Source organism: Hypomesus nipponensis, chromosome 4, assembly GCF_054491055.1.
Source record: "Hypomesus nipponensis isolate SF chromosome 4, ASM5449105v1, whole genome shotgun sequence".
In the NCBI taxonomy this organism is placed as follows: Eukaryota; Metazoa; Chordata; class Actinopteri; order Osmeriformes; family Osmeridae; genus Hypomesus; species Hypomesus nipponensis.
This window is the reverse complement of record NC_140364.1, coordinates 8,996,963-9,019,922: the sequence shown is the minus strand read 5'-3', so window position 1 is coordinate 9,019,922 and position 22,960 is coordinate 8,996,963. Positions and strand designations below refer to the sequence as shown.

Sequence of the window (22,960 nt, the reverse complement as noted above, 5' to 3'; positions counted from 1 at the left end):
TGTCTCAAAATGTGACCATAACACTTGCAGTAGTTCTCACACTGAAAGCATGCATTGTCAATCATAAAACACTGACCTAAAAAAACATTAACAACAGGGAGCATTACAAAAATCGTGAAAAAAATTTTAAACTTTTTTTCATGAATCAGTATTTCATGAGAGTCTTTACAAGAATGAATCAGAATGCAGCAATTTGCTTCAGTGTCCATAACTTTTTCCATATCTTTGTATATAGTCCTGTATACAAATGTTGAACAAATGATCAATGATAAAGCAATTGCAATAATTACACCCAAAAAAGTGTGTTGCGTAATCACTCAGTACTGTACTGTGAGGGTTTTAGTTCTCCCCCTCCTGCATTTTTAATGTATCCCGTTTTGTTTGTTTGGATCCTAGACTAAAAACCGTCTATATTGAAACTATCCTGAAAAACCTACATTGTAATTAGCAGTGTCGGAATAATTATATAAATATTCAGCTTTTTAGATGTTTCTGCTTGTTTTCAATGTGTTTTAACAGGTTTGTAAACAGTGTGTTAGCAAAAATGTGCTCTAAATATATAATGTTTTACAGGTTTCACAAGCAGTTTCCAAACAGAAAAATGTTCAGTTATACAATACTCCTGAAAGAATACAGGCACAAGATGATCAGAAAATTATTAATGTGGACCAGGGCCCACTGCTGTGCAGGGCTCACCAGGAGTTATTTCTTAGGTGCATTAGACTTATTAAGTGCCCATATTCTAAAAAGGATAATCCCCCATATGAGCTCACGTACCTGTTTTGCCAATCTAAAGAGAGATTTGTATTAAGGTTTAACACCAATGTCTTCTTCTCTTAAATCCAATACATTGTAATATTATAAAATTCAGGTGGCAAACAATAATCAAACGAAACCAATTGCATGTCAATCTGCATAACCGAAAAGCTGAAACTGTTGTGGGAGATTCCACTCCATCCTATCTTTCTCATCTTGAAGACTTTAGTATTTCGATTTTACATCTTGAAACTCTTTGCTCTTGATTGTTGAATCTGTTGTATACAAGTAGTTCAAGGTCCATGCTCCTGTGTAAGAAGTGTGCTTAGATGTTAGCTCAAGCTTGGCTTGGGATTTCTTTTTCAAAATACTACAAAATGACTACATATAATATTCCCCCGGACACACTCCTAGCATGGCAAAGTTAATGTGTAAGACAAACACAACCTAACTGAACCTAAACAACCTAAACTGACCTGCTTCGCGTTCATCTCTTAGACAGGGCAATTGTGTGCTGGCGCCCTCTAGTGGTTGTATATTGCAGGTCTTTCTTCATAGCAATACAGACGCCTTCTGTGCATCAGCTCTCACGAAGCTTCTACAATGTTGACTAGGTCTATCGATCTGTTATTAGTCATTTAGTCATTTTTACATTTTCACATATTACACGACAGAAATACGAATGAAACTGATCGGGGATATGTTCTTAGTTCATGTAAGGATATTGGATGAACATTGAAACCCACCTTAGTAGTCTTGTCAGAATCAGAATTCGGTTAATTCGCCATGTATGTTATACAAACATGGAATTTATTGTGGCAGGGAGTCTGTTGTCTGTGAGTGAACAGATGAATGAGGGTGTATGGTCATCCTTAGGGGAATGCCGTTATATCAGAATTAAGCATTACATTTGTTAAACTTTGTTGATGCCATTTGGGGCATTTGTTTATGTATTATGATTGAAAAAATGTATCTATACATGTATTTGTATTTGTTTATTTTAATTTAAATATAAATATCAAGGCAGCGTGTAAAATGTGTTTTTTTTTTACAACAAATTGACAACACCCATAATCTTGGAGCCTGTATACTAAAGGCGGATGTAGTAGTACTCGTGTCGAGACATGCGTTCAAGTTTTAGCAAATCAGCGTGCAGAATTTTAGACTGAACCTGCGATGGTCAAATGAAAAGATCCATCTTCTCGAGAGGGTTGGACTTTAATCCTAAAAACTAAAAGGGAGGCGGAACTTTTTCTTTCCAAGCCGAGTTAGCAGAGAAGTCCTGGTGCTACTAGGAAGGACGGTAGGAAGTTTCGAACGCCCACATTCAAATTGGGAAAATGGCACCAAGCACACAAGTGAATGAAGCTGTGTCCGACGTACGGAAAGGGATTCGAGCTATACTGCTCGGACCTCCTGGCGCTGGGAAAGGGACACAGGTGAGGTCCAGCTAACGTTAGCTGGCTAACGTGTTAGCTACACAGTTAGCTATACTTTCTGTCTGAATTTAAGTGCGCATGACCGACTTTTTTTCTCGCTAACCTTCGTCTAAGATTCCTATATCCTGAAGTTCGATTATCTGACCATGTATCTAACGAGTAATATGGTAGTTACCCAATTTGGTGCGTGTGCCCGGGCTGAATTAAAACTGATTACAGGTTCACTTGCTAGTTATTTTGTGTCGCTGTTAATCGCAGCAGGCTAGGTGATGAACTTGAAAGTGAAAACGTGGACACCCGTGGAGCGCAATTATGTTGCATCTGGCAAAGCGACAGAGTCGTTTGGTAGTGTGTGAAGGGTCAGAAGATAAAGCAGAGTTCGAGATGGCCACTTCAATGTCATTTTAGGTCCAGCTGCGCTTTCACTGTTCACCTTTTTTAATTTTACAGTATGAGTATTTTAATGCATGTTATCTTTTAAACCACTCAATTCAGAATAAAGAATACCCGTCCCTAGCTTCATAAAATTGTTAGCTTTACATACATTAAGGTAATTGTGTCCATGGTGACTGGACTGCATAGTTAACACGACTAAAACACGACATGGAGTTAATCCTACATACAGATACAGGCCAAACTTTCCCCCAAGTCAACTTTGAATGTCTCAGTTCGTTTTGTTTGAGACTCTTAACATGACTCTGTTGTAATGTAACACATACTAAAATTCCCCTTCCCAGGCTCCCAGATTGGCCGAGCAGTACTGTGTGTGTCATCTGGCCACAGGAGACATGCTCAGAGCCATGGTGGCCTCAGGGTCAGAGTTGGGTAAGAGACTCAAAGAGACCATGGATGCTGGAAAACTGGTAAGATCAGTACTGTGTGTGTGTGTGTGTGTAGGCTACATTTACCATGGCAACCTTACGTTTCAGCTTGTTTCTGTGTTTGCCCAAGCACAGTATGGACATTGTATAGCCTCAGTTAGATGTTTGTATGATGAAGTCCTGCCTACCTACCTTCCTGTTCTGTATGTACAGGTCAGTGATTCCATGGTGGTTGAACTCATAGAGAACAACCTAGACACGGCTCCTTGTAAAAATGGATTTCTGTTGGATGGATTCCCCCGTACTGTCAAACAAGCAGAGATGGTGAGGGACTGGTTGGACATCCGTTTGAGTTTGGCTGTGTATTTAGCATTTCTGTTGATTTAGCAACAGTCTACTGTTTGAATTGCGGTGTATTTTGGCCCTCTTGTGTCTCCATAGCTTGACGAGTTGTTGGAGAAGCGGACAGAGAAGCTGGACTCTGTGGTGGAGTTCTCTGTTGATGACTCTCTTCTGGTGCGCAGGATTTGTGGCAGGTATATAATAAAACTGTTTCATCCAGCCCCACCCCGAAGCACTGAAAACAACCAGCTGAGCCTGTTCTGTATGTCTACCTAGCCATTTATTCTATTGATGAGACTTCTTTGTGGCAGAGGGGGTCTTTGTGAAGAGATGATTGCAGACACACACACAGAACAGACATACCAAAGGATTATCATATTTGAGGGTATCGCCAACCCTCTCTTCTCCTCCTCTCCAGACTCATTCACCAGCCAAGTGGTCGTTCCTACCATGAGGAGTTCAACCCACCCAAGGAGCCCATGAAGGATGATGTAAGAAATTCCTAGTCTTCTAGTCCTTGATCATTTGCTGTACTCTCACTATATGCGCTTTTCAAGTTATGCACTTGATGTAAATCTACACAGGTCAAACTATTGAACAGAGTACAATAATACTGTAGCTTAGTCAAGCCAGAGCTTTTATGACCCGATTGTCAGTTCGTTTTTTTTTAGGTGTTTAGTAGGCAGTGTGTGGTGTGTCACTAAAGTTGTCGTTTTACCCCTCTCTCTAATCCTCAGGTGACCGGGGAGCCGCTGATGCGGCGTAGTGATGACAACGAGGCAACGCTGCATTCTCGTCTGGAGGCCTACCACCGCCAGACTGTGCCCCTGGTGCAGTACTACAGCACCCGCGGCATCCACACGGCCGTGGACGCCGCCCAGTCACCCGACGTTGTCTTCGCCTCCATCCTCGCCGCCTTCTCTGCCTCCAGCCCTGCCTGTAAAGACCTGGTGCTCTTCCTCTAAACTCCCCTCCTCTTCCTTACTCCCTGTTTCCTCCGTATCTCATCCCAGTTTCTCTCTGCCTCTAAACTCCCAATCTCGTCTTGGTCTTTCAGTCCCTCTTGTCCATGCTCCTCACTTCTAAACTCCCCACCTTCTCTTTTCCTATATTTTCTCTTCTGTCACTTGGACCATCTACTCCAGGCTCCTCAAGACCCAGCACTTGTGGTCTGCAGCTACAGCTAGAAGCAAGACTAGATTGGTTACTTTTACTGCTATAATTAATGATGCTCTTTTTCCCCAGTGGTCTCATTGGGCTTGTGGTTCTTATCACATTGACATGTCATAGTGAGAACTTCTGACACGTTGTATAAATATTTAACATGCTGTGATTCCTCGACTCAGGAATGCTGAGTTCGCAAGTGTATTGTGAGCTCATCTTTCGCACCTTAAGATTGTTCCATTGTTCTTTGGTCTGTAAACTGAAGTTCCTGTTGACCAGATGCTGTCCTGTGTTTTCCTCCAATTACAGACTACTCTGCTGTGGGCTTTTCTCTTTTGCACTCCCTACCTTTTTGCAAACCTTCCCTTCCAATAGTTACCCTGAATGTATTTCATTGACATCTTGGATGTAGACTGTAAAACTGCTCAGATGTTAACCTACTCGTCAGTCACCTCTCAGTATAAAGCTATTTTGGGCATGTCTTGTTAAAACCTAGATTAGTCAAATTGTACACAGCGTTGAGTAATGCTTCCCTCAAAATCTTTTGGACACTATTGGTTAGTAATTGTCAATGTGCCAAACCATGTGGTAGGTTTCTGTGTAAACTTGAATGTAAAGCCCAAAGCTTTGAATTGTTACATGTAAGATTACATTCAACTATTTTATCATTTCAATTCACATGAGATATAAATCATATATTCTCCTCATTTTTTTCTTTTTCTTTTGCAGCTGTTTGAACCTCAACCTTTCCCCATCCAGCCCAGTCCTGAGAGAGAATGAGAGGGTTGGGGGATGGGGTTGACGTTTAGCACGTAAAGTGAATTGGTGCTGTAGTGTGCTTATAGCACACCCTGTTCCAGGAATCCCGCAAGCCATCTCCAAATTTACTTAATCATGTTCACCATTCTAATAAACAGAACAGATGCTTTTCTACACCTTTCTCACTAATTGTCAAGATTCTTATTGTGCTTCATGTAACAATTCCACTTAAAAATTAAAATCCTTTCTTCTTCTTCTTAGCTAGCCCACGTGACCTACAATAAAGGATCGTTCTGTTTTACTGGTAACATTAATGCACGATCTATCCTAAGCTGCCGGTTCCATGGCAGTTTATTTCCCTTATTTATTTACACAAACGGGTTGTGGTAGATGAGCTTCCAGGTATGATGTCACGGGGTGGGGTTTCCGTGTTATATGCATCTTTCGTCACGGACCGGGGCTTTCCTCCGTGACGCGTTCAGAAGAAGCAAGCTGCGAACACTAAAATACCAATCTCCCGGAGCCTTTCCTATCTGATTGTCACTAGCAGCCTATAGCTCAGATTCAGCGAAAATCACGAAAATTATTGACTCGTGTCCTTGCCTTGGTCATACCGACGAAGAGTTGAATTGAGTTTTGGCGAAATCAAAAGCGGACACTGCGCATCGTACCTCCGTGAGTTGTTCTTTTTTTTTTTTTTTTACTTAAACGCTGGTTCTGGGGACGATATCTAATCCACCCAGAGGTAAGACTGCTCACAGTTCTTTGAAGACCATTAAAAATAGGCTACCGTTTGTGTTCGACTTTAGCGACTAGTCCACGAGATCGATAATAACATTTCCTTCCATCTTTATCCATAGAGGAAGGCTATAATGGTGTAAAGGCAGACTCAAATATTTCGTAGTCGTTGCCATTCAATAACAGGTCATATTGACCATGATGACATTTACTGTCAACACACCTGGTCACGACTTGTGTTTATAGAAAATAGTATAGTGTGTGTTTCCATAGTCTACATGTTTACAGTGGATATGCAGCCTATTCAAATTCCCCTCATCTGTTTTCTTGGTTGATTGAACAAGATTTCAGTTTGACTCTATTCAAATAGCGTTTTGGACACTAGTCTTCATTGTCTCTTCATCGATTATTTTATCCATCCATTCACACCTTCTGGGTATCACCCCTCCCTTATTCGGCAGTTTTCCAGGCAGTGTTTATCGAGGCCAGGATATAATTCCACGGAAGGGAAGGAGTGACGCCATGGACAGCTTAACCCAGCTAGCAGTTTTAGCTGGTCCTGGTCACAATATTTAAGTCTGTATGGGACCAGTTATCATATTTATCTAAAAATGTATTTGAGAGTGTTTCATTAGACTTCCAGTCTGTCTAGCAACATTAATATGGGACATCTTGGCGTCCACTTGTCTGTGTGTGTGTGTGTGTGGTAGTTCAGGACCCAAAGGGTTGTTTCTTGGGGCTGCTCGCTGACGGTGTGATGCCTCCAGACTCAACATTAAACATTCAACAACTCAGCAGTTTTCTTCCTAAACACCTCTAATTATAGCTCACTGTCGGCCTGATGCCCTCTTTTCCCGCTCTCTTTCTGCTGTCTTTCCTTCTCATGTTTCTTTGGTATACAGGGGAATAGGGTGTGTATGACAGTTAGCATGAATTAGATTGTGGGTGTTATTCTCTTCAGATGTGTGAGAGGAATCTATTCTAATGTAGGGGGTCAGATGGCTGAATGGTTAGTGAATTGGGCTATTAATCAGAAGGGTTGCCGGTTTGATTCCCGGCTATGCCAAATGAAGTTGTGTCCTTGGGCAAGGCACTTCACCCTACTTGCCTTGGGGGAATGTCCTGTACTGACTCTAAGTCACTCTGGATAAGAGCGTTTGCTAAATGACTAAATGTAATGTAGTGGACGTGTGTGTCTGTTTCTGATCTGTCTTGTGTTTCCCTGTCTGGGAATGAAAGTTAATCAAAAGAGCAAACGGTTATTCCTGTTTCTCATTTTCCATAGAAAAGAGATGTGACTGACACAGATAAAGGTGGATTCCAGAGTAAAGCAAGACGTGGCTGTCCGTGTGACCGCAAAAGAAATGCTTAAAAATACATTTTTGGCTCGGCACGTCCCCAAGCCCCTTGTCAACTGAAAGTGTAGGAGGCTTCAGTGTTGTTTGGAAATCCTTCGAAAACTCCATGAATGAAACTCAGAACTGAGTAGGGAGAGCCAGCTGTGCTCTATGATTAGTTTGTACAAATGGAACATGTCCATCACAACATGAGTCGACAAGTTTGAAGTTTGGAAGCAGCCTTGGTAGCCACCCCCCCCCCCCCCCCCCCACACACACACACACACACAGAGGCCAGGTACAGATAGTATAAAAGTGAAATTGGACTGAGAGAGAGAGAGTGTGTGTGTGTGTGTGAGAGGGAAGAGATGAAGAGATAAAGACAGGAAAGACAGGAAAAGAAACAGAAAGGGGAGAGGGAAGACATGATATCCGTCCTAGAAAAAGTGTCTGAGACACAGAATGGCAATGAGGGAGAGAGAAAGAAGAGACGATAGTCATAGAGGTGTAACTGTGTCTCTGGCCAAAGGGCCAGAAGACTCTGTTTCATCCTGTCTGATGAGATGGGCCTCTCATGGACTCTGTTCAGTAACCCATCACTCCCGGGGACCTGCTGCCCAGGCTACAGCTCAGGGTTTACACAGGCTTAAACAAGTATCACTGCACCCCTGCCAATTAGCTTAGCCGCCAGTCTGTCTCTGCAAGATCTGTCAGTGTGTATGTCTCAACGTGGGTGTGTGTGTGTGAATGTCCTAATGTGTTTGGAGTAGCCCTTGGCCGTTTGCTCAGGATTTCTGGAGAGGGTTAACTACGCACTTCCGTGTGTGGGAGGTGTACATCCAACAAGGTTCATGGATGTGAACATTGTGTATGTGTACATGGATATCCAATCCATGTCTTGGCTTTCACTTTGACATTTTTCCCAGTTGGAACAACACATTTTCAAAGACTCTTTGTCTTGTGACTCTTGCATAATTGCAGCAGCCAGTAAATGAAACAAACTGTCAAACCTCCGGATGTATAGCAGACAGCTTAGCTTTCTTCCTCCATCTCCACACACCCTAGTCTAGAAATGTTACAGAACAACCACAGTGTGGCCACCTGCTCCTGTAGCTATGACCCTACAGAAGTACAGTAAAGTTGGGAGGCTAAGGCTAACTAAGGCCAGCCACGAACAGATGCAGACTCGGATCTTAGTGACTCAACATGTTACGTACAATTAATTAAGTCTTCTTCCTCCACACCGGTTAGTACACCTAATTCACCTAATAGTGTGTGCGTGTGTGTATGAGAGTGTGTGTGCATGTTTCAACCTAACATGTCAGAACCAGAGGAAGCCTGAAAGTGCTGAGACACGACTTGCTTCGAGGTAGAAGTGCTGACCCCTGCCAGACGAGCAGACTAAACAGCCTCACGGAGGCATCAGGGAAGAGCCATGTCTCTGTCAGGACGGCTCACAGCACAAACACACACAGGTCCACCCCTTTCAAACTCTACTTCCAGGCATACATTTACAGTCAGATATGATTTATTTAGTGGACATTTTTGTTCCAAAACGGCATTTAAAAACTGCAATATCAAGTACAGCAGGTTGGCCTACCTTTTTAGTAGACACAGTGCAACAATGACATTCTCAACTACAATACTGCTGAAATTTGGTAGATAAGAGAGTGACAACATCACACCTCAAGTGCAACATTGTCGACTATTTCAAAGGTGCAGTCTGTTTTCAAGGCAGTGTTACAACAACATCTTGAATACAACATGCAGGAAAGGTCAGCACTTAGGGTATTACAAAGTATTAGTGTGTGTGTGTGTGTGTGTTAAAGAGAGAGGGGGGAGGGATAGAAAGAATGAATGAACAAATGAATGAATGAATGAGAAAGTAAGCGCAAGATACCAAGAGACTAAAATTCTTTGGTGCTTGTTTGTGGAGCAAACAAGCACCAAACAGTGAGTTGGACGACAAGTGAGGAACAAAGAATGTGTCGATGACAGAGTGCAGACCACAGAGTTCTCAGTCTGTTCATGGCCATCTGCTCTTTAATTACACACAAATCCTCCTCCTACAAGCCTCAAATTCCAATTAATCTATGTAGATTACTTAACATTTACATTTTGATTTTACATGGCCATTTTATTCATTCAGCCAATGCTTTTATCCAGGAAGGGAAGTTCAAGTGGTGGACATAGAAAGTATGAAGAATCGAACATGTCGATATGCTTTCCTAAATGTGTGTGTAGGTGATCAACTGGGATACAGATGTGAGTTTCAGCACAATGAAGAAACCTCAGAGGATCTTTGGAGATTTAATGTTGCATCAAAAGGCGACTAGGGGAATTCCTCCAAGACTTCCATTGTAAAAGAGTCATACACATTTCCCTCTTCATTTCCTTCTTGGCTGAGAAGGTGTGACTTGTGTCACCAAAGATATATTAACTCCGGGTGTCTGACAGGTAGTTTGGCACTTTTGTTTGTGCAGAACAGACAGGATCTTTAAAATTCTATTTTGACTTTGGATATACCGAAGCTTTGAGGCACACGCACATGGTTACAAAATCTTGACCACCAACACACACACACACACACACACTGTCAAACTGTACAATTAGCTCACAGATGGCTGTTATGTCTCTTCCATGGAATGTGTGTGTGTGTGTGTGTGTGTGTGCGGGTGTGTGTGTGGTGTCACCTTAAAGTGAGGGCAGCAGGAGAAAGGGCCTATTACCATCCCTGATGGTACAAGATAAATATAGACATGGGCTCTTTTTAGACTGCGTTTCCCATGATTCAACAGTGGCCCTTCACCCAAGCAGGGAGGGATACAGGGACCATGGCAACAGTGCTCTGACAATGTGAGATATATCCATCTTTGTGTGTGTAACCCATTTTTGTATATATTATTCCACAATGTCTGTTCTAATCTTTATCCATAAGTATATTTCTTAGCTAGCAAGATATGTTAACAGAAAAGACATGAGGAGGACATTGTACCTCTGTCTGACGGGTGCAGATAACTGTCAGTCAACCACCTCTCAATACTGCCAATCTTTGCTGTCCATTGTTCATCTGCAGTTTCCTCCTGTAGTTATTTACTTCCTGTAGTAGATATTTATTTAGTCAGGAGAGGGAAACCAGTCCGTTTGTGTGAGAAAGTGAGGACACACGTGTAGAGGTAGGAGTATTAATCTTAAACAAAGTGGCACAAATCCTGTAGCAATCATTTTCACCTCAATTCTCTCTGAATTTCTCACTTCTCTCTCACTCTCGCTCTCTTGCTCTAATTATACTCAGCACACCTATCATTTTGGTACACATACTGTCAGCGGACATTGGCCTATCTGCCTCAGGCAGCAAATGATAGTGTCCATGTTATGTGCATGAGTGAGGGTATGATGGTTTGTGTGTGTATATCGTTGAGTGCCTACATAAGAGCCCAAGTCACTGAGTAGGTTGCTGTTTGCTCTGCTCATAGTGAGAATCTCCATGGTAACCGCGGTAGCAGCGCAGTGTGAAGGAGAGGATCTTGCAGCCTTGTCTGTGTCTGTGTCTGTGCGTGTGTGTGTGTGTGTTTATATCTTTGAGATAGAGGTTCTCCTATTGACTGAGAAACAAAGGCTGAGAGCAGTCGAAGATTGAGAGAAATGGAATGACAAGACTGTTAACAGCATAGATAGTCAGATGAGCCCCTTCATGTACAGTCATCATTACACATACGACAATTGGAAAATGTATTGTGTGATATTGCTTCCCACCAGATTCTGTAAACATTTGTTTATCAGTGATGTGTGGCTTATATGTGTGTATACTGTACATCCTGTACATAATGCTTTTTGTCTGAGAATCTGCATCAAGACTGTCAGGAGTCAATTGTGTAATCATAGGAAAAGTGTGTGTGTGTGTGTGTGCGGCAGGATGGAAGGAATAGAGGGTGGAGGGGATAGAAACACAACTGAAAGGGAGACAAAGCGAAACAGAGAGAGATACATAGAAGGACTGGGGAGGGAGGGAGATAGAGAGAGGCGTGTCCTACTGAGCATGCTCCCCACTGTTCTCTGCGCCAACTTCCTGTTCTGTTCTTCTTCCTCCTCACAGACGAGTGAATGGAGAGCATGCGAGACACACGCAGAGGACAAGAAACGAAGAGAGAGACCGAAAAAAGGACAAGAAAAGGAATTCTGACGAGGGCCGACACGAACAAGGATTTATCACAGTGTAAATGACCTCACTAAGACGCTGCTTGTCATTGTTTTCGATACATGCCTTCCACTGGCTGACAACAACTGCCTCCAGAAAAATCTCGTTTTGTATTTTTATGCTAAACGCTTTTTGAACACACTTGTTGATTCTGTCTTCTTTCACCATCGTGCTTTTGAAACAGGACGTGTGGAGAAAGGGGAATTTATCTCTTTTACCTTCTCTTTTTGTGTTTCGTTTCAGCGTTTTTTTTTTGTGTAGTAAGAAAAGTGTTTATTCTCTACTTCTTTTTTCCTTCTCGGAGAAAGACTTACAGTGACATTGTTGCATTTTTTCAAAAGAAGAGGACAAACCCCCTTGTTTTCCTGTGTGTGTGTTTGTCAAGTTTCCTTCGTGAGGTAGTACTGTACTGAGACTACAGGAACGTCCACGGAGTTCTCCGTCTGGTTAAGATGGGATCTGAGAAGGACTCAGAGTCCCCCCCCACTTCTATTAGCGGCATACCCAACCCGAAATGTCGGGCGCCGGGCAAGCGCCAAGGCCGCATTTCCTTCCACAGCCTCTTCCACAGCAAACGGGGTTCCCGAGGGGCCAAAGCAGCAACTGCCACTCCTCTGACCCTCCAACACCACCACCATCCTCAACAACAACAACAACAACAGCAACAGCAGCTCATCCCTCCAGCCCCTCACACTGCCCCTACCCCCCCAACCACAACATCCCCAGCCCTCCAGGACCCAGTTGCCTCTGCCCCAGTGGAGCCCCTCTCCTCCAGCTATCCATCCCTGGCTGGTCCTCCCTCCACTGGGGAAGTCCTCCTGGAGTGTCCCCTGTGCCTGGTGCGCCAGCCCCCAGAGCAGCTGCCGGAGCTGCTGGGGTGCAGCCACCGCTCCTGCCTGGGCTGCCTGCGCCAGTACCTGCGCATCGAGATCACCGAGAGCCGCGTGCAGCTCAGCTGCCCAGAGTGCGCCGAGCGGCTGGTCCCTCGGCAGGTGGCGGACATCTTGGATGACGCGGCGCTTCTGGAAAAGTACGAGGAGTTCCTGCTGCGGCGCTGCCTCGCCTCTGACCCGGACTGCCGGTGGTGCCCTGCCCCCGACTGCGGGTAAGAACAGATGGTGGTGTGGATGAAAAGATGTATGTATGAACTTATTGATAAATAAATGGTGAAAGATGATGCCCACAGACACACATTTCCGTTAAGAAAGGCTTAAGATGCTTTCTCAAATCCATCCCAAGAGTACGTTGGTCAAACTACTTCTTGAATGAGTTGAGTAGGACAGCTGGTTTTGCTCTGTAAAGAAACTGAAAGTAAGGGTGAAAACCGAAGTGGGTTATAGTCACTGGGTTAGAATGCTGAAATGTGGAAAACTGTAAAAGCTGTGGGGAAACTATTTTGGGGGATCTTTTTTTGTTGTTGTTCAAAAAAACAGGGAGAGATAGATTGGTTTGTGTGTGTGTGTGTGTCCAGTCTGATTGTGTGGGAAGGCCAACAGCAGCCTGTGCTGGCCTGCCTCCAGACTGGATAGGAACAGTTCTGTATGCGGTAGAGTCAGGGCCGTTGTTGAGGCAGGCCTAGAGAGAGATGGCCTACATTTCTACCAGGACGCTGTCCTCTGAATCACCACCACATATCAAGACAGGGCATCTAGAGGGCGAGATGGCACAGATTTACAGGGCTGTGTGTGTTTATTGAGGAGAATACTGTGTGTGTGTGTGTGTGTGTGTGAATGCAGACCATATACAGCACATATAGTACTCCTGGGTTGGATGAGTAGTGCCACAGATGCCTAGATAAGAGCCCCTGTTCTGGTGCCCCTGTGTCGGACACATCGGTCTCACCTCATTTCTCTACGCATTTCCATCCCTCACTCCCTCCCTCTTTCTTTTTCTGTCACTTTGTCTTTCTTCTTTAACTGCCTGCCACATCAAATCCCACAGCACTTTTTCAAACGATTCAGGCAGACACAAACACACTCACACACATACACAGTTTTCATCGGCCATTCCTGATTGACGGCTGACTTACATTTTACATTTAGTCATTTAGCAGACCCTCTTATCCAGAGCGACTTACAGGAAGTACAGGGACTTTCCCCCCAAGGCAAGTAGGGTGAAGACCCTTGCCCAAGGACACAGCGTCATTTTTGCTCAGCCGGGAATCGAACTGGCAACCTTTAATAGCCCGATTCCCTAACCGCTCAGCCATCTGACTCCCCAACTTGTCCAATGACTTGACTTGTCCAATCAGAGCAGCCAGGCGTGCACTGCTTGCTTGGCAGGCTGTCAGTTGCCATGGTGACTAGCGATGCGGCACAGAGGTAGAGTTGCCACGGGTAACAGAGGATTTGGATTTAATTAAAGTGTTCAGGACACATTCACTGGACAGTGTGCGAGTGTGTACAGTCTTTCCATGTACTTGTGACCCACTTGATACCAAGGCTTTGTGTATGTGGTAACAGACTGAGAGCAGACATCTGTATTCTTAACTGTGTGTACGTGTGTCTGTGGGTGGGTGTAGATTTGTTATTTGTAACGGACCGTCTGTGTACAGACATGCAGCTAGTCGCGCCAACACTCATCAGCTCCACCTCCACCCAGCTTCCTGCTGTGATGTCACACATTACTGCACGCCATTGCTGAAGAAGCGACCAATCACATGACTGCCTTGACATGTCTTGACGTAGAAACAGGCTGCTTTGGCAAATCTTGGTTACAACTCGTTCCTGGCCTGACAAACAAGCAGCCAGAGTGTCAACACAACAAATATGATGTTGAGAAATACCAGCATGAACCAGATTTCGACTAGGACTGTTGAGCTAGCTGGTATTAGTTGACTTCAGAGGCCAGACTAATTGGGACCCTTCCCTAGCTACAGGCAGGTTTGAGATGTAAAGGAGAACTGTGGTCAGCTGTGGTGTGATGTCTCTGGGATGTTGGAAGCACAGAGAGAGGGTGTAGAAAAATCAGAAAGACTGGTAAGATTCTGTCTGGATTTGTTAATAAAGATAGAGTGCAGACTCTACAGCTTTAGAATGTTTCTGAAATGTCACTTTCCTCTCTCACTTTCATATTGAGGTGGATGGTATGTCTAATAGAAAAAGTATTCACTTTCGACTCTGACCCCTCTCTCTCTCTCTCTCTCTCTCTCTCTCTCTCTCTCTCTCTCTCTCTCTCTCTCTCTCTGTCTCTCTCTCTCTCTCTCTCTATCTCTCTCTCTCTATCTCTCTCTCTCTCTCTCTCTCTCTCTCTCTCTCTCTCTCTCTCTCTTTCTCTTTCTGTCTCTCTCTGTCTCTACCAGGTTTGCTGTGATTGCATCTGGCTGTGCCAGCTGCCCGCGGCTGGTATGCCGTAGGGAGGGTTGTGGGGCAGAGTTCTGCTACCACTGCAAGCAGGCTTGGCACCCCAACCAGACCTGCGACTCTGCCCGCCAGCAGAGGGCACTGTCCCTGCACACCCACAGCAACCACTCACCCAGCTACACCCAGGAGCAGGGGCCCGGTGAGTACACACCCACACATGCACACTTCCATCTCTCTTTCTGTATCGGTTTCTATTTCTTTCTCTCTCTCCATCTCCGTGACGCACGCACAGACACGCAGTTCTCGATTTCAGTTTATCAGTGAGCTTCCTGTTCAAAAGTTCCCCTTTATATTGTACGCGTCTTCCAGTTAAACACAGTTATCTGTGCCAGCATCAACCACAGCCAAGCTGTGATTCAAACATGTTTACGTACCGAGAGAAATAAGGAGATAAAGACAGTGACAGGCAAATTACATTAAAGACAATTTCCATTTGATTTTGTTTCCCTGACCTTCTTTGTAAACCCCTCAGGTTTGAGTCTTCAGTGTTGGTAAGTGGATGTCACTAACCCATGATCACCACGGTTTCTGTCCTCAGCGGATGACATCAAGCCTTGTCCACGTTGCGGCGCTTACATCATCAAAATGAACGATGGCAGCTGCAATCACATGACCTGCGCGGTGTGTGGCTGTGAGTTCTGCTGGCTCTGCATGAAGGAGATCTCGGACCTGCACTACCTCAGGTGAGACACACACTCACACTCTGCCAACTCCAGTCACAACTTGATATGAGTGTACAATAGCACAACAGAAGATGCTTCGGTAAGATGAGCCCTCAGTCAGAGGGCCATGTGGCATGTCTCTGTGAGAACATCATGACTCAGGTACCTCCTCTGCAATGATTTTACAAAGAGAAAAGGAGAAAAGAGAAGGAGTGTCTGGTGTCATGATCCTGTTGACTATCTGAACTTGGGCATTATCCTGTCTGTCCTCCCCCTCTCCTTCCATCCTGTGTGGATTTCCCACCCTCCTTTAATTTCTCTCTTTTTTTTCTCTTCTCTTCACTCCCACCGTGTCTCATTCCCTCTCTCTGTCTCTCTCTCTCTGTCTCTCTCTCTCCTTCCGCTCTCTTTCTCTCTCTCAGTCCGTCAGGGTGTACCTTCTGGGGCAAGAAGCCGTGGAGCAGGAAGAAGAAGATCCTGTGGCAGCTGGGCACGCTGATTGGCGCCCCTGTGGGCATCACGCTCATCGCTGGCATCGCCGTGCCCGCCATGGTCATAGGCATTCCTGTCTACGTAGGGCGCAAGGTGAGGCAGGGGCCTGCATGCTTTGGCCTTACAGTCACCTCTCCAGTGTGACCTAACAGTATTAATACCATCATTGAGGGACATTAGAAGCAGATGACGTGTGTTTTCATAACATCATTTCACATGCCTTAAACATTTATACGAGTATGTTTTCTGCTCATATTCCAGTTAAGATCTAAATGGGTTTTTTTTTCCGTGTAAGTCCTAAACACATGTAGCATCCTCGTGTGGTGACTTGGCTGAACAGCAGGGTCCTCTGTCATGTCATTGGAATGTTGAACACGCCCTCTCTCTCTCTCTCTTTGTCTCTGTCTCTGTCTCTGTCTCTGTCTCTGTCTCTGTCTCTCTCTCTCTCTCTCTCTCTCTCTCTCTCTCTCTCTCTCTGTCTCTCTGTGTGCGTGTGTGTGTTCTCTCACGATCCTTCACCGCTCCACCCCCCCCTCAGTACAGCAGTTATTACTCAGCAAAATGAATGGAACACCTTTGAACTTTGTTATATTTGGTGAAGGGAAAATAAAAATATTGTTACACATCATCGTCACACTTAAATGTTTGAATTTGATCACATTTAGGGTTATGTTAACTGGTATCTGATGGTGTTATGGTCAAACTGCAGTTGAAAAGAGTTGTTTAATGAGTTAAAGAGTAGCTGGTCTTTAATAGCTTGTATCCTGTGTTTGTTCTTACTCTGCCAGATCCACGCTCATTATGAGGGAAAGAAGGCCTCTCGCCACCGTAGAAACCTGGCCATCACCGGAGGAGTGGCCCTGTCAATCATCACCGCTCCAGTTATAGCTGCCGTCAGTGTTGGTAAGCAATCATGGAACATTCTCATTAGAATATAATACCAGTGACTTGGTTTCAACCGGGTAGCTGAGAATGCCAAGGAGTGTTGTTGCCAAGGAGTGTTGGTGTCGATGACCTCACGACTCCCTTTCTCTTCTCCAGGGATTGGCGTGCCCATCATGCTGGCGTATGTGTACGGCGTGGTGCCCATCTCGCTGTGCCGCGGGGGAGGATGTGGCGTGAGCCGGGGCAAAGGCCGTGGCGTGAGGATAGACTTTGATGAGGACGATGGGCCAATCACAGGTGAGCTTGTCAATGCAGTAACTGTTTTACTTTACTTCAACAGGGGTCCCAACGTGTTTCAAAAAAACCTTTAGAGAGTAAATGTGTTCTCCTAGTATGACTCGCCACATTAAAGATTAGTTTTATATTGGCCCTGCATAAAGCAGAGTTCTATAGTGTTTTTTCATGTCCTCCTCTCCCCCCATTCTCTCCTCCCCCCTCCAGTGGCAGATGCTTGGCGGGCTCTAAAGTCCCCCAGCCTGGGGGAGAGCAGCATTGAAGGTGCGGCCAGCGGCCTCAGCACCACCTCCCCCAGTGAGGGCCTTTCAGTGGCTCCGGGGAGGCTGGGGGACACCCCAAACTTCAACACTCTGGCCGGGGGAGCCCTCGGGTCACGGACTGGCAAATACAGCAGGTATGAAGGAGGGAGAGGTAGGGGTGATTGTCCATCACCCCCACCACTTCCTAAACAGGGTGACCGTGTTTTAAAAATAGTTACAGTAAATAGAGGCCATGTTTTGAAAGCAGTAGCCTCGAGTTTCATTTCCCTTTTTTTGTAGAAAATCCCTTTAATGGAAGTTACTCAGTATTTGTAATGGTAATGTGAGGAACCGTATCTTGAGCAGAGTATCAAAGGGGCCCTGTGTCTTGTGCTTTTCTAGGCTGGAGGTCCAGGGAGGGGAGCTGGGGAAAGAAGCAGCCCAGAGAGAGACAGGCAGCCTGGGGGCCGGTAGTGACTGTGCCAGCACCAGGGGCATGGCAGGATCTATCATCTCCTCCTATACACTACCTGACAGGTGAGCAAGGAGAACTCTCCTACTTGACCTCTACTCTTTCTCACTCTCTCAAATATCAATGTTTATTCTCTCTCTCTAACTAGGAGATACTCTTTGTAAATGTATCTCTCTGTCCTGTGGTTCTTCCAGGGAGTGCACCAACCTGGAGATCCAAGTGGACATTGAGACCAAACCCAGCCACCTCTGCCTGACCAGCGAGGAGGACCTCACCCCACCCCCTGGCACCCTGGCGACCGGCTCTGCGGGGGAGGAGCCTCAGGACTGCAGCTCCCGAAGGGGCGGAGCTCTGTCCGGCTCGGTGCTAGGATTGTCACCGGGGGCGTCGCTCAGAGAGGGGCTTCACGATGTCACTCTGGCCCAGCCAGAAAGCATCCGCAGTGACCTGGAGATGTCGGACACCCAATCAGATGACATCGCCGAGCTGACGTCGGACGACTGTGAATCCCCCCACCCCAAGAGCCGCCGGCTCCCCCACCAGCCCCAGCCCACCTGCAGAGCGCTCACCGGGGGGGATGGTCTCCACGCTCCCCCCGACAACGTCATCCTTTATGTCTGAGAGGCTCCCTGCTCTCAGAGATTGCACAAACCCTCCCAATGGTTTTGATGTATTCATTTTTCTTTTGATTTGTTGATGTGAGCTTTTTGGTTGTTATGTATTTGCTGCTTTTTACATTTGATTTTCAAGACCTCGTACATACAGACAGGACCTGTTCTACTTGTGTCTGTCTGTCTGTCATCTATTAACCTGTCAGTCGCCTGACTTGGGCCTAGTCAGGGTTCTACCTCTGAACATTTAATAACATTTTTGTTTACTTCTTGGTGCAAAAATGCCTTGGCTACTAAAGCAAAAAAGCAAAACAAGAGGTTCATATTTGCCACAAGAAATATTGCAACAACAAAAAAAGGAAAGAAAGATTTAATTAATAGAAATGTCGCCAAGTACACCAGTGAGAGAAGGACTATCTGGGTGATGTGGTACTAATGAGTGAGAAGTGTTTTTTTTTTGACGTGTGGGTGCAGCTTTTCTTGGCTTGTTTTCTGATCTGTTTGTATTGGAATTACCCTAAAATGTTATTTGCAGTGAGCATGAGTCTGCATGACCTGCGTTGTGTATGGGGTAGGGGGGCTGTGAACAAGCACACTGGGTACTTGTTACACTGGCAGTGTTAGGTTTGCACAGATATGTTATTATAACAAACTAGAGGTGTTCTGCACTTAAACCACGCCTGCACAGAGAAGGGGGTTTTCAAGGTCAGTTGAATAATGAAACCAGCAGACAGTTTTCACGTAAATGGCTGACTGCTTGCCTTAGTGTTGACACACTCACTGACAAACACGCACTGGCTTTCTGACACGCTGGCTGCCTGAGGGACCCTACTGAATGTTGTGTGTGTGTGTGTGTATGAGAGAGTGAGAGTGGGAGAATGAGGGAGAGATCGCCAGTCGTAAGGCGAGTAGAGATGCACAATTAATACTCTTACCAGAGAGAGAGAGAGAGAGAGAGAGAGCAAGAATGGACTGACTCTTTGTCAATGTATTTGTCCCACTAAAGAGTGAATCCATGAATGAGCACTTGTGCACTTTACCTCAGTGTTGATCTATTTTTGCTATTCATTACAAACTGTTGTCATTTCTGGAGTGTCTTTGCATACTTACTGCTTCATGATCATTCTTGTCTGTGGTGACAACACCAAATGAGTCATTTAATAGAAATGTTATTGTTAAAAATTGAATGTTGCAGCCCAGGTTTTGTTTGTTCTACAAATGTATCAACAAGGATAACTGTTTAAAGCAGTTTACTATTTCACCCTTGTGCTTTGATTACAGTTGGTTTCCTTGGTCATAGGATTTAATTAATAGAGGAACATCAATGTAATCATTTCTTTGTTTCAGAAAAGCTTTATAGGGTCTGCTGCTTGTGCATTTGGCCGGGCACCGTTCAGTCTGGCCTGTGGATGTGAATTTGTTTTGTTTATTGTTGCCTGTCTGTGAGAAGCCACATGAATGTACCACAGATTGAAACTTCTTGAGTTTGAGAGAAGATAGATTATCATTTCTCCTAGGAACACAAATACACATGTTTAATATATTTATGAACATAATAGATAGCAATATAAAAGTATTACTGTATAATCTTTTATCTCCTGGTCCTGTTTTGTAAACCTCTTTGTGAGGCCAGTACATACAGGACTGTGAACGACATGGACTTATGGCAAAAATAAACACATTCTTCTGTTACACCAAGATTGACTTGCATTCCTTATTGTTATTTTGTCTGAGACACTATTATTGCTGGTATAGGGCATATGGTGAATGGAGGCAAATTATGGGAACAAACATAAAGGTAAACTGCTACTCTCTTTCCTTTTTTCTCACAAAAGCACAATTAAAAATACACTGTATTTGCTCCAGGATTTTCCATCAGCTATATCATGGGATTAATACGTATTATTTAGCTTTTACGTCATCAGACGTAAGAGCTAACATCAGAGAAGTCATAGTGAGAAGTTTAATTTAGAAATGATGAAAATGAAAGAATTGAAAGATGCAATTCAGATGTTTCATATTTTACGATAGTGTCGTAAAGAAGATCACCACTCATATTTAGAGGACAATTTTGTTTTACGGCTGAAGTCGCTCTACCGTAAACTGAGTGTCGGGAACACACGGAAGGTTAAAGTGAAGCCAACAAAACAAGGTGACTATAGACTATTTGTTCAATATTTGACTAAATATACTTAACGATAAAGAAGTATTACCAATAACTTACAACTCTGTGGAATCAACATCTGTGAAAACGCTGCTTTGCTACTCTTAGTTAACGTTAATGGCACGTACGGCCTGTGTTGTCGCGTTAGGTAGCCTACCACTTTCAGAATCAGAAATTGCATTGAGGCATTGCAAAATCAGTCCGCTTGCAAGCTAGCTGGTTGTTGCTTATAGGTGCTTGGAGCTTACATAGATAAAAGCAACAAGAAATATTTTACTGCAGTTGTAGCTAGAGTATTGAAGAATAGTACGTGGAAGCTAGGACTCGAGTTATATAGTCTCCATCGAACAAATGATCAGATTTTAGAAAGCGTGCTTAAGTTATTATGCTTTGTAATTCTATCCCATATATCCTTATCCTGCATCCCTATAATCCCGTGCCCATCTATCATCTTTCCCCTGTATCTATTTGATATATTTTCATCACTTTATTTAGCATCTATCCGCCTACTCTTATCCCCAATTTCTGTAGAACCATGCCGTTCGTCGACCTCCAGGGGAAGCTGGGCATCAACATGGACCGCTGGTTGCTGTTGCAAAGCGGCGAGCAGCCCCACAAGCGGGCGGCCCGATGCCACGCCTTCGAGAAGGAGTGGATCGAGTGCTCCGACGGTATCGGCCAGACCCGGGCCAAGAAAGAGTGCAAGCTGGAGTTTGAAGACTTCTATGAGTGCATGCACAGGGAGAAGATGGTGAGTGCAGTCAGAGTCTAGATGGTAGCCTACTAGTGCTCAGTTTACAGCAGTAAACTGTTTTGTGTTTGCAGCATCTATACTGTTCAGAAATGTGTTCCTTTCATAAATACATAGTCAACATGCCTGGTGTTAATCCAACTGTATCTTCCAGCCATTTTGAATATTGCTCTTTCTGACGATTACTGCAAGAGTCGTAGAGCTTCTCTCTCAAGTCTGGCCAGCCCTGTCACTTTGGTGCCCTGTCACCTTTCAATCATCTATCTACCTGTCTCTCCAGCACAAGAGGTTATATGAGATCCGCAAACAGCGTGACAAGATGGTGAAGGAGGGCACCTACCAACCTCCAGCACACCACACCGGACAGGCTGACGAGAGGCCCTGAACACACACACCCACGTGCACACATACACATACCCACAAGTCTCTCTGCTGTGTGAGACCTGCCGTGCCCCCAACCTTGTGTATTATAATTATTCTTCAGATGTCACTTTTGTTGGTTTCGCTGTACAAGTTTGCAAATATATATTATGATTGATCATCTGCATTTGTATGTCTACTTTGTCTCCCCCCCCACACTGTTTTAAGAGATAGTCAGTTCATTATTGACAAAAAATGTTTCAGTATCCAACAGATGCAGGAAAAGCTGTAGGCCTATATGTAGAACAGTGGCAGGTGAAAAGCTCCATTGTCTTTCCCTGGAAGGTTCAGGGAAAGGGTTGAAAAGCACTCAATTTAACACACTGACCTAATTCTAATAAATGTTACTGGATGGATTAGTGGAGAAAGGCTCCCGCTGGACAGCTACTGCGATGAAAGCTGTGTATATGACAGCTTGCTCTTTGACATTGATATTAAATTACAAAGTGTTTTCTTGTGATGATGAGATTAGATCGTGCTCGTCATCACCGCGAGGGGGCATCAAGCGCACGGGAAACGTAAATATTAAACTGAAAGTGGTCTCCCGCGGACTTCCAAAAAGTTATTAGGCCACACATAAGGATAAGTGATAAAGAGCAGACCTTGTCATAGGTTTAATAAGTTTACTGGTGGGCCAAATGCTATGTTGCAGGCGGGAACAGTTATTAAAAGTCGTGTGTTACAGGATGTGAGCTAGATTCAATGAAGCTTTAACATAATTGCCTTATCATACCAATCCTCCAACGTCATGGGCGGCGAACATCACAGTATTGTATTAAATAAAGCGGTTTTACTTCATCACAGGGTTTCAATTTGTTAAATTAGTGCCTGTATGGATCCATTTAGGCAGATAAATCCCGCAAGTTTCTTTCTAACTACTGACAACAGTGTCTGCTAAATACTGTAATTTATGTGCAGCGTAAATCCTACAGAAGCAGGATGCTGAAAACGTTTTCCTCATTCCTGCCAAATTCTAATATGCCAGACGTTATGCATGGTTGTCCAGAGTTTTCATTTGGTGAGTCAGACAGATTTTGCCGTTAGCTTTTGT

At 44.5% G+C, this 22,960-nt stretch overlaps 3 protein-coding genes across 5 annotated transcripts; all 3 read left to right on the top strand.

Annotated features, from left to right (window-relative positions):
• Window positions 1–1,981: 1,981 nt before the first annotated feature.
• ak2 (adenylate kinase 2) lies at window positions 1,982–5,466 on the top strand. Of its 2 annotated transcripts, XM_084697163.1 has the most exons (7): window positions 1,982–2,195; window positions 2,933–3,058; window positions 3,230–3,340; window positions 3,458–3,552; window positions 3,777–3,849; window positions 4,096–4,297; window positions 5,252–5,466. In XM_084697163.1, the coding sequence occupies exons 1-7, from the start codon at window positions 2,097–2,099 to the stop codon at window positions 5,257–5,259; spliced, it is 714 nt and encodes a 237-aa protein (XP_084553289.1). In that variant the 5' UTR covers window positions 1,982–2,096; the 3' UTR covers window positions 5,260–5,466. The 2 variants fall into 2 exon arrangements, with proteins under 2 accessions (XP_084553289.1, XP_084553288.1); XM_084697162.1 differs by lacking the exon at window positions 5,252–5,466 and having other exon boundaries at window positions 1,997–2,195; window positions 4,096–4,419.
• Window positions 5,467–5,737: 271 nt separating this feature from the next.
• On the top strand, window positions 5,738–20,272 carry rnf19b (ring finger protein 19B). 2 transcript variants are annotated; one of them, XM_084696754.1, is made up of 10 exons: window positions 5,738–5,956; window positions 11,453–12,659; window positions 14,856–15,055; window positions 15,455–15,599; window positions 16,001–16,163; window positions 16,859–16,973; window positions 17,112–17,252; window positions 17,457–17,646; window positions 17,894–18,028; window positions 18,158–20,272. In XM_084696754.1, exons 2-10 carry the CDS (start codon window positions 12,007–12,009, stop codon window positions 18,582–18,584), a joined length of 2,169 nt encoding a protein of 722 aa, XP_084552880.1. In that variant the 5' UTR covers window positions 5,738–5,956; window positions 11,453–12,006; the 3' UTR covers window positions 18,585–20,272. The 2 variants fall into 2 exon arrangements, with proteins under 2 accessions (XP_084552880.1, XP_084552882.1); XM_084696756.1 differs by having other exon boundaries at window positions 5,738–6,026.
• Window positions 20,273–20,619: 347 nt separating this feature from the next.
• On the top strand, window positions 20,620–22,032 carry ndufs5 (NADH:ubiquinone oxidoreductase subunit S5). The gene is made up of 3 exons (XM_084695504.1): window positions 20,620–20,726; window positions 21,270–21,489; window positions 21,770–22,032. Exons 2-3 carry the CDS (start codon window positions 21,274–21,276, stop codon window positions 21,872–21,874), a joined length of 321 nt encoding a protein of 106 aa, XP_084551630.1. The 5' UTR covers window positions 20,620–20,726; window positions 21,270–21,273; the 3' UTR covers window positions 21,875–22,032.
• Window positions 22,033–22,960: the final 928 nt, after the last annotated feature.